The 15973-nt window shown below is 40.1% G+C and overlaps 1 protein-coding gene across 2 annotated transcripts in view; it reads right to left on the bottom strand.

Moving 5' to 3' along the window:
* LOC124721782 (probable low affinity copper uptake protein 2) overlaps positions 1–15973 on the bottom strand; it is an 81693-nt gene that overhangs the window by 39818 nt on the left and 25902 nt on the right. For both annotated transcript variants that reach the window (XM_047246897.1, XM_047246896.1), the window contains exons 3-4: positions 12751–12892; positions 911–1122 (exon numbers count right to left, since the gene is read on the bottom strand). In XM_047246897.1, coding sequence (XP_047102853.1) covers positions 911–1122; positions 12751–12892 — 354 coding nt within the window. The remainder of the gene's footprint in view (positions 1–910; positions 1123–12750; positions 12893–15973) is intronic.

Here is a 15973-nt window from a genome sequence, read left to right as displayed (position 1 = left end):
AAGGCAATAGAAAGTCAACAATCCAAGGAAACCAAATCACACTATTTCATGTAAGGTGGTCATATGTTGCAATTCCTTCAAACAAATTCAAAAGGCATCACCATTCACCAATCAACTCTCACTGCTACTGTACTGTGAGCTTCACTTGAGAGTTGCTCATGGCTCTGAGAATTATTGTTGGCCAAATGGCAGCTATTTCTCATCAAACTACTCCCTTCAGTTCTGCAGTAGTCGCCCAGTGACATGCATAGCCACAAAGGTCCCACCTTGTGAGCAGTAGCACCAACACGTACCACCATCTATTCATATCAGACACCCAGAGATCATTGCTACCACATGTTACATAGGTGGTGTTATCTTTAAACGCTGGCCAAAACAATAGTATCATACATGCCTATAGAAAAAAAAATTAATATGAGACTTACTCCCTCGCCTTCCATTGGAGGCACTGTGTAGTACATAAGCCCAGAAAATATATCTGAACTTTGGTACTTCAGTTTGTGAACTTTTGTTATTCTTCACAGCACATCAATACACATACGTCTGTATCTATGAGCTGTGGTCCACACCCCCCCCCCCCCCCCACTTGTTCTCTCTCTCTCTCTCTCTCTCTCTCTCTCTCTCTCTCTCTCTCTCTCTCTCTCTCTCTTCCAGTGTGTGTGTGTGTGTGTGTGTGTGTGTGTGTGTGTGTGTGTGACCAAATAAGAAAGTTATGTGTCTCATTTGTCCAGTTACCTTCAGCTTTATGGGTACTTGTTATTTCCATGAATTATTACTGTAAGGAAACCTCCATTTTATTCTGCTATTAACCACACAGCATTTAAGAACATGTAAAGGACAGAATTCTTTCATACTATTTCTCATATACCTCAATGGCACCCTTACATCTGGAGACATTAAAAGTACTCACTGTTATTACTGCCATCATCAGCAAAGTTGTCACAGCCACCAAAGTCCCTCAGTTCCAAAACTGAATTTGATAGTAGAAAATAACCAATGCCACCACCAAGTACAACTGATGCAGTGAAGTAAGTACTGTATGTCATTACAGATAGCATTAGTATGTAGGAAAGAAGAACTTGAGCAGTGTACAGCAATGTTTGGAAAAGTCTAGAGTACAACCTGTAACAATCACAAATTATGTCATGCAGAAATTTATGCATCAATAACTTACTACTCATATTAAGAAAGTAATTCATTTCTAATGTTGTACCAAAATCTGATACCTTCATTTTCAAAATGATTTCCCTCTTTCTTTAAATATAAATTATTGTCATTATATTTTGTGTGCATTCTGTTTTCCCAATGGCAGCTGATGCACATACCCATATACTCCTATCAAACATTTTCATTATTTGTAAATTTAACTTAACTTTTTTATTTCTATACATTAACAACTTCAAACTTCTCAATAAATTTTGGTAAATTTTACGGTTTCTTATGAAGAACTGGCCAGACAGGTAATGTACGATACATTTATTTTATCCTATCTCAATAGTAGTGTCTACATCACACAAGGTGTATCTGAAAGTTCCTTGAATTGTGTCGTAAGACAAGAACAAAGTTTAAACAAAATACCTTTATTCATCACCAATGTAATTTCCAATGGTAAGAATGCTTTTTTTGTCAGTGTAAGTCCGCAGCTCGTGGTCGTGCAGTAGCGTTCTCGCTTCCCACGCCCGGGTTCCCGGGTTCGATTCCCGGCAGGATCAGGGATTTTCTCTGCCTCGTGATGACTGGGTGTTGTGTGATGCCCTTAGGTTAGTTAGGTTTAAGTAGTTCTAAGTTCTAGGGGACTGATGACCATAGATGTTAAGTCCCATAGTGCTCAGAGCCATTTGAACCATTTTTTTTGTCAGTGTAAATAAAACTGCCACTAGAAACCACCAGTGAATGCTTCTTTTGAAATTGGTCAAAGCATTGATATCATTCAGCTGTTATGCCCCAGATTAGTAGCCCTGGCTCCCAGAAGCCGAACCACCTGTGTCAATGTTCAGCAGACTGCCAGCTAGGGAGAAATGCTGAGCGAGATGCGGCAAACACAAAAGCTATCACAACACGAGGGAACAACCAAGTTCCTAAGTCTGCAAGCAAAGCATAATGACATCATGGGAGCTGAGAGGTACCATCATAGTAGTGACAATGCAGAGTTTCGTAAGGAAGGCTAGGAATAACACAACAATAAATATTCAGGTACAAAGACAGCAGAGCAAAGAGCCTCTGAAAGATGAAGTTGAAAAAGTCTGAAGTCACAAGGAGATATGACAGCAAGGAAAAGCCAGGACACACGATATCATAGCAATCTTTGCTGCCGCAAAGCACATGGGAAGTTCCAACATAAATATCCCATCCTTCTTAACTCATGGCTGACTGATGAGCACTGATTGCTGGCTGCCCATTGCATAGTTTCAGCCCTTGTGTCAGCTGCAGCTATCCAGTGAGAGGGGAGGCTAGGGAAATTAACCCTCGGCACACTGTATTCCAACTGTCTATGGAACCACGAGGCCAGCCAGGTGGACGTGGCTGCTGCCAGCTGCACTGCCAACTTCCAAGACAATTCGATGGGATGCAGAGGCCGCCATTACCCTGCAGGCCTGCTGAAGGCTTCATCTGCATGACCTGGACATTGTCTGTCATCCGCCTTCGAGTAGGTGGGTACCGCTGCTGCTCATCCCATTCCTGTTCCAGACACTGAGGCTGCTGGCTCATCTTCCCTACACAGGCGCTGAGAGCCAACCCCTATGAGCCACTGAGTACTTCATAAGGACTTGGGGCTTAACTCCACAAGAGCACCATGGAGATCGATACGCAGAGTTGGAGGCCACCAGATTCCATGGTCGACGGCCACCCATGATGTAGCAGCTGTCGTCCAATGCTTTGCTGTGCTGGTGATACTGCAAGATGAACGCATGAATGCCAGCCTTCCACCGCCGATGAGATGCTGCTCTGCCGGCCCAGCTGTGGTGCAGTGCTTTGGAAAACAATCCTGTATTACTGCTGAATAAATGTGTTATTGTCAATGATGTTGTCTTGGCACTCTCAAGTGTAACTAGACTCTCACCATCACATCCCACCCGGCTCATTCCTGACGACTGTAGGAGTCTGGAGCCAGACCACTATACAGCTTTGAATATCTATTGAAAGGTTGTGTAGGGGGCTGCACATTACAACTATACCACAAATTGTATGTCACAAATCAGGAACAAGTTTTTCACTTATGGTGTTAACACAGTCTTTGTTTATTTCACATTTTTCCAATATTAAGCTATAAACAGTCACATATTTTGCACAACTATAGGTCACAGTTGTTCAGTATTCTCTGTTGTCACATGTAAACACATTTTCTTTTTCACAACTTGTATTCTTTACATTTTCACCAAAATTCTGGCATGTCTTTTCCAGTTTTTCATAGCTTGTTACAAACTTTTATGTTTATGCATTGCTTCACTGTATTATAAAACTTGCCTCACTACATTTGACTTCCTACAGCCCATAAATTTTCATCAACTAAGTGTGCTCAGTGTTATTTGGCACTCCTTGACCCCTCTCTCCATTTGCATGCACATGTGTGCATTTTTCAATTAGTTATCATTGAGATATCAGTCTGTTCACTAGACCTTTTTATATGAACGTTTTACTTTCCAAATCACCGCAGGGACTGATGACCCTGCAGTTTAGTCCCTCTACTCTCCAAACCAACCAACCAAACCAATTATATTCTATAAAAGAAGGCACTAAAAGATATTATACATTACTTCTTTGAGGGAAACACACACTTCTACCAATTACTGCTTCATATACTGGTTCCCTGTGTAGTTTACTGATACATAAACACTTGATAAATTGCAGAAACATTTGTTCAGAACAAAATTTTGACACTTCAGTCAATCTGAACAGAATGTTATCTTTGGCACAGATGGCAGCTACTAATGCCCATAAAGAATACTTGAAGAAGAAATGGGTCAACACAATATATCACAGTCAAGATTTATTTCTGCAGCACCGACTGGATTTCCCTAACATTTTGATGAAATATCAGTGGTGCCAAATAGTCTGTTTCTTTTGTAACCATCAGATTACCTTATACAATTACCAAGACTACACAAAAGTAGGGATTCCTGTTAGTCAAATTCACACTAAAAAGATCTACCAGTCTTCCCCATTACAACAGGAACTGGGCCATGCGAATCTGATTCCACCCACTACATTCTCTGCCAGTAAACTCAATAACCTATTTCAGGTGTAGCCCTTGCTTTGAAAAACCCCATACTGTCTACTGATAGCCATGACCAGTATCACATCAATTTGGGATATGCCAGCTTCGATCACAGCTATTTTTAAGTTTACAGTAATTAGCTTCACAGTACTGCTGATCATGACATGCAAACAATTAAACAAAATGCACAACGGTGATAGGTCCAGAAGCCTTCTTTGCAAGGTCATGGCTGATACACACACTTTCCCTAATCAGGCTATTACTTGCCACCCCCTCTCCCCCCCCCCCCCCCCCCCCCACACACACACACACACACACACACACACACACACACATCCATCTCTAAAATGTCTTTGCACAGTTGCTCTGTATCCTGCATTATGTGACTGAGCTCTGGAATAGGTACAGATATACTAGTGTTCTAGTTCTCATATCCTACCTGACAATCTTCACTGTCTACTACCGAGCAGCAGAAGTTTCTTCTTCCCAACCCTCCTCTCTACCTTATGTTTTTCTCACTATATTCAAAATTTGCTACAGTCTCCTTACCCCTACAGATACTTGAGACTCCTCTCCACTTCAGAAGTTATGAAACCTGTTTCTGTCTCTAACATGAAGCTGTCTCTGTGCTTTTTAATTCTACCTACTTTTGTACAATCTGCCAGTTATCAGGCCCTTCTCACCACCCCCTTCTTTGAATGCCTTACTACACATTCTACTCTGGCATGGGGCCTGTTCCTGCTGAAAACTCTATAAATCCTGGAGAGAGTTACAGTACCGTCTCCAGTCAGCACCTTCACTATTTGCCAGAATTAACTAAAATAACATTAAGTGGTGACTGATGACCTAACTTAATTGAAACAAGATTTTATACATATTGTACAAAGCAAATTACAAAAAATTAAATAATGCACACTAACAGGCAGAGCGGACAATGCAATTTGTAATTAAAGCAATGACCATTGGCAGAAAAACGCAATAACACTTTAAAAAGTACTATTTACAACTTCCCTTGTTGTATGTCTAACAGTAAATCTGCAATAAGAGTAACGTCCACTTCTTTCATACTCAATGTATAGTCAATTATATATAGGAGTAAAAACAGAGGATTTAAGTTTGTACCCTGTGAAACTCCATTAATTAATCCCCAGTATGTAAGAAAAATCTTCCCTGTCTGTAGTCACTGAACCACACACCACAATCTTCTGCATTATTTTAATTAAATATGATGTGTACCATTTGTCAGTTACATAATTAATTCCAGTAAACTTTTATTTTAAACAAAGTGCTGTGATTTACATATTGAATTTCCTTCAAGAGGACACAAAAATTAAATGTCAATTTTTTTGTTATTTAATATTTGGCTGAAAGAATGTGTAAATTGCAATCTCAGTTAAGAAATCCTTGTGAAATCAAAATTATGGATCACTAAGCATATCATTACAAGCAAATCAGGATGCTGTCCTAGAGTAAATTACTTTCTTTAGACATTTGGATTTGGATTTCAGCAATGAAATAGATCAGTAATTACTGACATCTCTTCAGTTTACTTTTTATTTTGGCAAGGATTAACAAATTCTTAATTTCAAAAGGGGAAGTGGGTGAGAGTTTTTCACGAATAAATTTTATGTCCTTGGAAAGTCCTTGGTGCAATATAAATAATTGAAGGATTCAAGGTAAGAACACACTATACAGATCAGGCATTTATTCGTCAATAGGCACATGTTTCTAGGCAAGTGCCCATACAAACAAGTTGGCCAGGACAATGTAGTCATGCAGATCTATGCAGATATATATATGTGTATGTGCAATACAGTTAGGTCTGAAGTAGGACATTGCTACGGAGATGCATTTTTCAAAGGACTGTCTTGATTTTTCTGTTTTTCCTGTTAATTCAATTGTATCTACTACATTTATATAATGGTTCTTAAAATCATCTGCATCTGTCAACTAGCATAAATTGCAATGTTTTATTTTCCTTTGGCTGTCTGTGGTTTAGCTAAGTCTCATGTAGCTTTAGCTCTTCTGTCTGTGTTATTAACCCTCGAGTGGGCCTACCGATTTTCATAACACAAAGCGGGGTGTGGTGTACTTTGTAAACATGTAGACAACAGCTGTCATTATATTTGAAAGGTAAAGTAGTATGAGCAAAATCACAGTTTAATCTTAGTTCAATTAAACAACAATAAAATAAACTTACATTATGTGAGTTAAATCACTGTTTATTTTTTTTTTACCCACTCAGAGCATTAAACAGCGCAGTTGCATCAAATCCCAGCCAACAAACACTTATTCAATTACTTATTATTGTGTAGACAACCGCCTCATTGTGGGATATGCTGCCAGCTCAGAATCTGGGGCATTTTCGAGCATAGATCGTATATTTTTTCTCACTTACTTAACTGTTTATTTTGCATTTCTGCTGTTCACTTGGACATATGACAACACAACTTACCAGTGTGTAAGCTGAAGCAGTAATGACCAAATAGGTATGGGCTTGCAACTGTAAAACAACAATGGAACAGTGCAAAACAATGTTTTAGTGGTTGGCGCACTTTATACATAGTTGCCCCTGCTCAAGGGATAATTTCTTTCACAATGTGCACTTTTTAAATGATTGTTATTAATAAATACAAGTAACTTTTTTACTATGTGGTACATTGCAACATTTCTGACTCTGGGAGCCATAAAATTCACTCCCAAGCCTCACTTAATAATTGAGTTGAGAAAATGTTAGCTGATGTACGATGTAATAGGTGGAGTGAAGTGAAGGCATATTTTCATTTATTTATATTTCTTTAATAAATAATTCTGACTTTATTGACAACCATAGCAGCAATCCTCTTGATAGTAAGCTGTTTTACCCCCTAATCAGATTCATTTCTTCACCAATATTCTACAACTACTTTATTATTAAGGAATGTAGAGGTAGCATTTTGTGTGCCTTTGGCTCATACCAATAATGCCCACCAAGCTAACAGTTTCAAGCTGATCAGTTGAGTTTGGGAGCTGATTGTCAACATTTGAGGAGAGCGGCTGGATGGTATGGTTGCAGATAGGAGGCCATATGTTTAACATCTTGCACTTTCTACACAATTATTTCACTAAATAGCATCTCAGTGTGCATTGCAGAGAAATGGTGTATACAAGAAGTTTATTCTGATGTTATCGTGATTTATATAAAATATTTTACATACAAGGTTTAACATTGTTACATACTGGAACTGGGTTACACTTGACATTGTAGTTTGTTGTCACTTAAGAATGCAAAACAACTGAGGTCATAGGTCAATTAATGAATGAATTTGAAGTCAATAACACTCAGATCATAACTGAATGGAGTAGAGGGATAGCTAAAAACCATCACTTCCCCTTTGATGAGGTTGCTCAAATGGTTGAAAATTAAATTTTCTTCACCATATTACTGCAACAAATGAAAAATAAAATTAATTTAAAGCTCGTATTATATGTGGTAAAATATCTGACAACTGAGATGGCAAACATTCATTAAAACATAAACGGTTATAAAATAGGCACTGGGCCAGAAAATGGCATACTCTCAATGATTGGTTGCAGTAAACACAGAGTGGCACAGGGTCTCCACTTAACAGATGACAGTGACTGAAACGACAGTTCACAATATGCAACCTAGCTAAAAGTATCTCCTCACGATGAGCGGGGTGAGAGGAAGTCGTCCAAGCCCTTGGGAGGCGTTTAATTTCCCAGAGTTTGTTTCCATATAGAGTATACCAGTGTTCCTTTCAGAGTGACACAATGTTCCTACATTTGGCAACAGAGAGATCATCTGAAGGGACAGAATAGCTAAAAGGCCTACGTAGTTGGACTGCAGCATTGGCAGCTTCATTCCCCAACTCTCCGACATGATCATGGACCCACTTGAACATCACGTTGGCTCCATCATCAGCAAGTGAGTGGAGTTATTCTTTGATTCATTATACTAAGGAGTGGTATGTGTATGGCATACAGAGGTTCTGGAGGGTACAAATCGAATATGAAGATAATACACAGTTGAGAAGCCTGTGACATCGGATGTACCAGGTGGACTGATAGAGGGCAGAAAGCTCTGCAGTAAAAATCAAGTGCTGTTCTAGAAGCTGATACCTAAAATGTTTGTTGCCAATGACAAAGGAGCATCCGATGCCATGGTCAGTCTTACAGCATCACTGTACACGAAGGTGCTGTCTCCAAGTTGTGTGCAAAGCTTGAAAACCTTACAGCGATAGGTCGAATCTAGAGTAGTGGGCTTGGCAAGCAAAATAAGTCCAAGATGAAAAGCCAAGACAGTGAAGGGTTCTCACCCATCAGTAAAATGGCAGGTAATGTAACCTTAAGCTTCCAAATCAGTATACAAAAGCTAACTGCTGCAGGCAACAAAGGAGTTGTGCTTACCCTGTATTGGGCTCAAGTGATTCATCAAAAAAGGACAGACAGGATGGATGGTTGGGCATAAAGGACAGATGGAACACACATCTACTGAGGAGAACATCATACTGGTATGACAGTGGTACTACCGCAGCATGAGCACAGAGATTTATAACTAGAGTAGTGTAGAAAGCTCCAGTGGGCAAACGTGTGCCTTGATGGTGGATTGTGTTGAGACAGCATAAAATAAATGGACACACAGATGATTAAATGAGACACCCATAGACCATTCTTGATCAGACAAAGGATTAATATAAGAGGAGGAGAATTTTCCAATCCACTCCCCATAAAGTACCATTTAAAAAACATATGATATTTAGAGATCAGGTACAGTGTGCAGCGATATAAGATATATGGGATGACCAGAAGAGTTTCCTATTGAGTGTCAACCTCGAGAATTTCATAGTTTTGACAAACGAAAGAGCAACAGGACTGAAATGTAAGGACAGCAGAAAAAACTCCTTATGCCTCTACAAATTCAGTGTAAAAATTGAAGCCATTGCGAAGCTCCTTGAGTAAAGACAGTCAACACATCACTGATATTGTTGCTCAAGTAAACAGGTCCATTGAGAGCTGCAGTAGATTGCAAAGTCATCAACGAAAAGAAAGCCTGATATGCCTGGCGGGAGACAGTCCATGATAGGGTTAATTGCTATGGTAAATAGGGCTATGCTCTGCACAGACCCGAGGCACCCCATTCTCCTAAAAAAAAGGTGTTCAATGAAGCCAAATCCACATGTACCTCAAAAACCCTGTCTCTTTAAAACCCCAAATAAAATTGGGCAGGCTGCCCAGAAACCACACATGTGCACTGTATGGAGATGCCCATTGTATGTAACTGTTCTCCAAATCAAACACAGCTACAGTCTGGAATATCCACAGAAAATTGTTCATAATATGGGCTGACAGGGTGACGAGATGATCAACTGTAGAACAGTGCTTATGAAACACACATTGTGTATTTGTTAATAAATTCCAAGAATCAAGCCACCACACCAGCTGACCATCGAACATTTGTTACATTGCTGGTGAGGGAAATTGGGTGGTAGCTGTATGGAAGACGTAAGTCCTTACCATGCTTTAGAATGGGGATTACAGTAGCTTCACGCCAACGTCTGGAAAATGTGCCATCTGTCCAGATGTGAGTATATGTATGATGGCGAAAGTGCTTGCCACCAAGAGACAGATGCTGCAACATCTAAATATAATTATCATCTGATACTAGAGCAGGGGATAGTGACAAGGTGAGAGCACATTCAAGCTCCCTCATAGTAAAAACAGTATCGTAGCATTCATGATTCTGAGAGGGGAAAGGCATCTCCTGACTTAATAGCATACCTTTATCTTAGATAGGAGCTCCACTCGAACAAACGTTAAGTAACGAGTGTGGGTAGGCACCAATTCTGCATCGACCCTCTCCATAACCCGACGGACTGAAGTTACACCCCGATTACAGAGTCATACCCTCAAGCAGCCAAGTGTATGTGACACCATGTGAAGAATTCAGTGTTCGATGAGCCTCTACACAAACATGGTAACCATCGAGAAGCATAGCAACACATCCTGATAATGCCATCGATTAACAGTTTGTCCCTGTGGCACGAATGTGAGATGAACTAATCCTTCAAAGCCAAAGAAAACTATCAGCATGGTTTTGATATTTGACCTGACCCAACAAGCTTTTTTTGGTCTTGGAGAACCTTTCCCAACCCACTGAGAAGCCTGAACTTTGGTCTCAACATCATAACCATAGACCCACATCTCATCACCAGTTATGATTCTCTTAAGGTAGAGCTCATTCTCATTTGCACAATCTGAAAGCTTCACAGATTGTGAGATGAAGGTCTTTCTGGTCTTTACTAATGAGCCGTGGAATGAACTTAGAGGCAACATGATACATTCCAAGATGCTGTGTCAGGATTTCATGACATAATCCAACTGAAATGTTACATTCTTCTTCAATCTCTCAGTCAGTCAGTCTTTGATTGGCATGCACAATTTTGTTGACGTTCCTGACATGAGCATCGTCGGTAGACGTCGAAGGGTGTCCTGAATGAGGGTCATCTTTAACTTCTGTCTGGCCATTTTTAAACCATTTGAACAATTTGTAACACCAAATACAGCTTAATCACCCATTTCCATAGGCTTCCTGCATCAATTACTGTGTCTCTTTAAAGGTTTCCTTGAGTTTCACGCAAAATTTAATGCAGACACATTGCTTCTCTAACTCTGCAACCTCGAAATTCACAAACTGTGTGACACAATGTTCTACTCAATACAGCACTGAACAATAACTAACAGACTCACACCAATGAAACATCCAGCAGTTGAACATTAATCACAGGTGTGTGCATGGATGCCAACTGCATTTCGCTCCAACACACCATTGGTGCTAAATTACGAATGTTCTTTAATTTTTTGAACAGACCTTGTCCATCTAACCCCACATCATGATGATGCTTTGTTCCCAAAACTACAATTAAAAATGTAACCGTCTTGAAAAATGTAATGGACAACTGAATATCAAATATAGGGACAAAAATCAGACAATGTAAAATCCAAGATGGAATTTAACAATCACCAATAACTAACCACCAGCAATACCTCCACTTCGACAGCTGCCACCTGTTCCATACCAATGAGTCCCTTCTGTACAGCCCAGCCACCCACAGTTGTCGCATCTGCAGTGACGAGCAGTCCCTCTAGGACCATTCCCCTCGTAACTCAGTACCACCCGGTATTCAAGCAACTGAATTACATTCTCCGCCAGAATTTCGATTACCTCTTGTTGTGCCCTGAAATGAGATATGTCCCACCCACTATCCTTCCTGCCCCTCCCATAGTGGTATTCCACCATCCACCAAACCTACACAATATACTCATCCATCCTTACACCAACTCTGCTCCCAATCTCTTACCTCATGGTTCATACCCCTGTAACAGACCTAGATGCAAGACCTGTCTCATACATACACCCACCACCACCACCTACTCCAGCCTGGTCACTGACATCACCTATTCCATCAGAGGCAAAGCCACATGTGAAAACAGCCATGTGGTCTACAAGCTAAGCTGCAACCACTGTGCTGCATTCTATGTAGGCATCGCAATCAACAAGCTGTCTGTCCACATGACTGGCCACTGACAAACTGTGGCCAAGAAATAAATGGACCATCCTGTTGCTGAACACGCTGCCAAACATGATATCCTTCATTTCAATGACTGCTTCACAGCCTGTGCCATAGGGATCCTTCCCACCAACACCAGCTATTCTGAACTGGGCTGGTGAGAACTTTCCCTGCAATATATCCTATGTTCCCGTAACGCTCCTGGCCTCAACCTTTGTTAGTCGAAGTCCTCACCCATCCAGCCCCCTCCCTGTTCCCATTCCAGCACTACACAGCCGTCACTCCACCATCACACCCAGTCCTTTCTATTTCTCTCCTTTTCCACTACTCCCTCCCACCCCACCCCCTCCAACCTCTCCCATGCCCACCGTTTAACCTGCAGCACTTCACTGTCCACCACCTCCACCATAGTATCCCTCCCCCTCCCCACCCCAGCCTCCTCTTCAACTGCACCCAGTCGGCACTCCCATCATGCACTGGTGCTGCTGCTCGCAGTGTGGTTTCAGTTGCCCGAGACTGCAGTCATGTGTATGAGTTGCATTTGCATTAGTGAGTGCAAAGACCTTAGCAGCCGAAAACTATAACTGTGAGAGTCTTTTTGTTGTGCCTATCTGTGACTCAAAATCTATGAACATGGAGAGAGAGCTGCAGAAGTTGAACATATGAAGCACAAAAACTAAACAACAGTGGTACAAAGATAAATTCTTCCCACACCTAGATATCAGTCACATTTCAAGAGCCATCATCTTTGACATTTCATCTTCAAATAGAACACAAAACAAATAGATACTGAATAAAATTATTGAAGAACAGAAACAGGAAACTTAATTTCAGAATGTTGGATAGGGATTTGAGCCTCATTCACTCTGACTTTGAGATACAGGTTCAGATCCGTAGTTACTATGCAATCCTGTGAAACCCATCTTGTTTCTTTCCTCAGTTTCATCCTACTAATTACTTTACCTTCTGTGTGGCAAGGTGTGCACCATCCTACTTCTCCCATGCCTCCATACACCAGATGTTTGCTTCAACAATATCTGGTATACCAGCAACAGTTCATACAAAACTGCTAATGCACTAAGTCCAAAACATATTGCTATGAAACCTGGAAAATAAATGTAAAAAGACACACTAAATTTTAATTAATATTTCCAACTACTAACTCCTACCAAAATTATTTTCAAAATTATCCAGAACTGTTTCACATTATGAATATGTGTCAATTCATTCTCGATATCACTAAGTTTACACCTACCAGCCTCATGGAATTCAATCCAGTTAAACAATAACACCAAATTTCTTTGGAGGAGGTTATACTCAGTAGACATGTTCGTTCTATAGACTCACAATTAGAAGGCCCTCATAAATGTGTAATATGTGATAAAAACAATATGTGTTTTATAGAAGAATTGATATGCACAAATTCAATATTTATTCTATCATTCCTAAGTGAATTGGTCACAAAGATACTGAACAAGTTAATAAAATCATAGCCCATTTATTCTATAATTCTTAAGTGAATTGGTCACAAAGATACTGAACAAGTTAATAAAATCATAGCCCATTACCATTAACGAATTAATACAATATTTTCATAATCAAATAAAGAATACAACTAAGGTAGATACACAAAATAAATGTCAAACAATAAGAACTTACAATGTTAACATATATTGATCATATTATCACATTTGACAGAAGGAAGAAAGAATAAGAAAGAAAGACTGGGGTTTAACACCCCACTAATGAAGTCATTAGAGATAGGGCACATGCTCAGGTTGTAGAAGGAAACTGGCCCTCTCCATTTCAGAGGAACAGTACCAGCATTTGCCTTAAGTGATTCAGGGAAACCACAGAAAATATGAACAGGGGCAGCCAAATGGGGCTTTAAACTGCTGTCATCATGAATGCAACTTCAGTGCCTTGACACTGCACCACTTTGTTTACTTTGAGAGGTGAAGCTTAGAGTAAGAGGCAAAGAAGTCTAACATTTTCAAAGAAGGCCCGGTATCTATTAGCTCAGAAAATACATTCAGTGGTGGAGAAAAAGGAATAGAACACCAATGAATCCTCTTCACTGTACTTTATTAAGAGCTGAACTTTTGTATCTGCTGGAAAAGCATTGAAAATGTGTATACTTTATTAATCGGTACCTTTTTATACTAAATTAAGTATGTTCTGCATATTGTACCCATTCCTTGTGACCTGAGGTATTACTGGCAAAAATGAGTAAGAAGGCCTATACTGTACTATATTTAAGATTAGATTAGATTAGATTTACTTTCATTCCAATTGATCCGTAGTGAGGAGGTCCTCCAGGATGTGGAACATGTCAGAAAAACAACAATACATGACAAATATTTAAACTAAAACAAATAAGCTAATGTACCATTCCACAGGTCCCGAGTGGAATGATCGTCATTTTTTAATGAACACTAAGAGTCATTTTACAAATACTATTGCACTGAATTTAAAATAAAAAAGTTTTATATTTATTTATAAGGTAAGAAACATGTAATACAACTACTGTAATACTTATTTACAATGAACACATTACTGCACTGAAATGGTGCAGAAGTTAGATTATACTTACACACACACACACACACACACACACACACACACACACACACACACACACACACACAAATTTTCAGTGAACACATTACTGAACTAAATGGAGCTATTTATGCAGAAACATAAGGTTTGTAGGTGAAAGATTTACAGGAGACCCCAGAATGAGTAAGTGTATACTTGTAAACACACTAAAAATAAATATAGTGAAATTTCATAATTGCAGATTTTACAAGAATTGCGGGAACTCAATTACTCATAGGTGGGAGGAGTGATACCTGCTTTCTACCAGAGTATTATTATTATTATTATTATTATTATTATTATTTTGAATGTGTGGCACTCAATATCATGGTCATCAGTGCTCTGAGGAAAAGTCAGGATGCTATTCTCATTGTGAGGTGGGGATGGAAGGGGGTGGGGTAGGAGATTGGGGGGGGGGGGGGAGGCTCCCCCCACGTGAGTAGTAGTTTATAATGCAAAGTCAACCACCCCTCCCCATCACTTTACTGATGAGCCCCAACAGTTCACAAATTTCAGAACCCATTTAATACTGGTGTCAGTGTTGGCAGGATAGCGGGCAGATCTCCAGCCAAACCAAGGATTGCCCTTGTATCAGAATGTAAGACATACACAGCCAAAATGTACTGAACTGAAAGTGGCACACCATAAACTCCACATAGTGGTGGATCCTCCTGCCAGAGGAGGAAACCTTGTGTTGAAAGGCTATGTCCTATGTGCAGTTTGGCGAGCAGAACTTCTTTCAGTCAGTGGAGATGGCATGAAGTCCATTGCGCCTGTGTAGTCGATTTGAGTGAATGCAGTTTGTTTTCTGTCACCTCCAACCATTCAGTTTCCCCCTGATGCACAATTTATCTGTCAGATAATGATATGATTGTGTGCAAGGGGATGGCACATCAACATACAACACCATCATGATATGCTCCTTTGGCTGCTTTGTTGGCTTGTCGGCTATGCCTTTTCCCTGTATCCTGATGGTCCAGGTACCCAGGAAAAGACACCTTGCCACAGAGCTGTACCCAAAGTAAGGGGTGACCTGAATCAACTGGATGAACTGAATCAACTGGTCCACCAGACACATTTGGTGAGCCACTTGTGGCGCACTGAGCGAGTCAGAACAGAGAAGAAACCTCGTACTATGATGCTCAAGAATTGACTCCAGTGGTGCCATAATGCCATATATATCTGCACAATAATTTACAAGATGTTGTGGAAGGTACACTTAGAAAACCATATCAGGGAAACCACTGAACAACCAAGGGTGTTGATGGGATCCATCTGCATAAACAATGACAAAATGGTGGTATGTATTTAAAATTAAAGAAAACAGAGTTATAAAAATGTAATCTGGAATACAAGTTTTCTTGTACCGTATCAGGCTTAAAATCACTTTGGGCATCTGAACACACCAAGGCACCAGTTTTTCCATCCTTGGCTGTGTATCCAGAAGCCTGATGTATCTAGATCCTTGAGACAATCAGTAGCACATATACCAAATGGCCTGGTCGCATGGCGCCAATTCCTGGACTCTGTTTCAAAGTTTGGACAGATTCCTGCACTAAATACCAATGACTGAGGCAACGCTGAAATT

This window comes from Schistocerca piceifrons, chromosome X (assembly GCF_021461385.2).
Source record: "Schistocerca piceifrons isolate TAMUIC-IGC-003096 chromosome X, iqSchPice1.1, whole genome shotgun sequence".
NCBI lineage: Eukaryota > Metazoa > Arthropoda > Insecta > Orthoptera > Acrididae > Schistocerca > Schistocerca piceifrons.
Note: the sequence above shows the minus strand (reverse complement) of the source record. Positions and strands in the feature narration are given on the sequence as shown.